This window comes from Oncorhynchus mykiss, chromosome 11, assembly GCF_057628025.1.
Source record: "Oncorhynchus mykiss isolate SJ-2025 chromosome 11, ASM5762802v1, whole genome shotgun sequence".
Classification (NCBI taxonomy): Eukaryota; Metazoa; Chordata; class Actinopteri; order Salmoniformes; family Salmonidae; genus Oncorhynchus; species Oncorhynchus mykiss.
Window position 1 is genome coordinate 63,115,001 of NC_143032.1, and position 2,126 is coordinate 63,117,126.

The 2,126-nt window shown below is 52.7% G+C and overlaps 1 protein-coding gene across 2 annotated transcripts in view; it reads left to right on the forward strand.

Moving 5' to 3' along the window:
* Positions 1 to 1,585, forward strand: part of LOC110536150 (repulsive guidance molecule BMP co-receptor b) — an 11,191-nt gene extending 9,606 nt beyond the window's left edge. For both annotated transcript variants that reach the window (XM_021621732.3, XM_090190866.1), the window contains exon 3: positions 181 to 1,585. In XM_021621732.3, coding sequence (XP_021477407.3) covers positions 181 to 915 — 735 coding nt within the window. In that variant the 3' untranslated portion in view covers positions 916 to 1,585. The remainder of the gene's footprint in view (positions 1 to 180) is intronic.
* The last annotated feature ends 541 nt before the right edge of the window (positions 1,586 to 2,126 follow it).

Consider the following 2,126-nt stretch of genomic DNA (forward strand, 5'->3'; position numbering starts at 1 on the left):
GCCTAGAATGGTGGGTTAGAATTAAACAAGTCGGGAGGCCAGTATCCTTGCTGTGTTTGGATTGCAAGATAAACTTCATAAGATATTATAAAGTGTCTGGCAAACCTGTTTTAACCTGTTTCGTACAAAGATCAAAGTTATTGTGTGCCTGGTCACTTGATGACGTTTGTGTGTCCACAGATCACCATCATATTCAAGCCCTTTGAGGAGTGTACAGAGCAGCGTGTTTACCAGGCAGTAACAGATGACCTGCCCGCTGCCTTCGTAGACGGTACCGTGAGCAGTGGGGCCCCTGACCACAACGTTAACGGGAATAACGGTGACTCTACCGGGAAGGCGCTGTGGATCTCGGAGCATAGCCCCGGTCGCCACGTGGAGCTGCATGCCAGCTACATCGGCGTGACGGTTATCGTACGGCAGCTGGGGCGCTACCTGACCCTGGCGGTGCGCATCCCGGAGGAGATGGCTCATGCCTACGACGCTACGCAGGACCTGCAGCTCTGCCTGAATGGATGTCCTACCTCGGAACGCATCGATCGGGGGGGTCACCTGCCCCTCCCTCTACCACATCCAGCCCTGGGCTTACAGCTCCAACAGCCACACGGCCAGGGCCAGTCCTCACACACACACTCCCACACGGCTCCCTACAGTGCCCCCCATGGGTTCAGTATGGAGGGTGCGCGGGCACGCTGCAGGGAGCAGCTTGAGGTGCAGGATATTTATTTCCACTCGTGTGTGTTTGACCTCCTGACCACCGGGGACGCTAACTTCACGGCAGCGGCGTTCAGCGCTCTGAAGGACATGGAGAGTCTCCACCCCCACCGCGAGCGCTGGACGATCTACCCACCCAGCTCAGCCCACACCTCTCAGCCTATCACATGGCTCCTACTGCTTACGCTCTGTGCGCTCGGATAGGCACTGGTATAGCGTGAGTGTGTGTTTGTGTATTTGTATGTGTGTGTGTGTGTTTGTGTATTTGTATGTGTGTGTGTGTTTGTGTATGTGTGTGTTAATATAGAGGTCCTAGCTGAGCTGTAGGATAAAGTTCCCTCTTGATGCAGATCTAAGTTCAGTATTGTGTTTTTCGCTCTAATGGTTATGATTGGGGAGGGTGACCTAAGCTGATCCTAGATCTGTGTCTAGGAGAAACTTCTAACCAGAGCCCCTCTGGAGATTTACCCTTTTCTTCTTCTTGACTGAACACCCCAAGGCATATTACTGCCACAAATGAGCTGCAAGCCCACAGGTCCAAGCCCACAGGTCCAAGCCCACAGGTCCAAGCCCACAGGTCCAAGCCCACAGGTCCAAGCCCACAGGTGGATTCTGAACAGATTCCATGACACTCTTGTACTATTCCCAACTCTGCTATGTGGGATCTAGCAAGCCTTGTGGAGATTATGACCTATCTATATGTGAGCAAGCCTTGTGGAGATTATGACCCATCTATATGTGAGCAAGCCTTGTGGAGATTATGACCCATCTATATGTGAGCAAGCCTTGTGGAGATTATGACCCATCTATATGTGAGGATAACACATAAAGGAAGACCCCAATAAACACTCCCAACTTGTGTATATTGTAGAAACACACCCCAGACTGTAAATAGTGTGTGTGAGTATTGTATCCAGGAACTCTGAATGGCGTCGAGTTTTTGTTGTTATTTTGGCTTGATTTTGTTGTGATAGTTTTTTTTATACCTCAGACAGGAAGTTGATTTAACAGAAGCACTTTATTTATTTTTTGTTGCTAAATCCACACCAGTGTTCCCCCTCTCTACCCCACCCCCTCAACCTTTCCCCTCTCTCCTCTCTACCCCACCCCCCTCTCTACCCCACCCCCTCAACCTTTCCCCTCTCTCCTCTCTACCCCACCCCCCTCTCTACCCCACCCCCTCAACCTTTCCCCTCTCTCCTCTCTACCCCACCCCCCTCTCTACCCCACCCCCTCAACCTTTCCCCTCTCTCCTCTCTACCCCACCCCCCTCTCTACCCCACCCCCTCAACCTTTCCCCTCTCTCCTCTCTACCCCACCCCCCTCTCTACCCCACCCCCTCAACCTTTCCCCTCTCTCCTCTCTACCCCACCCCCCTCTCTACCCCACCCCCCTCTCCCCTCTCTACCCCACCC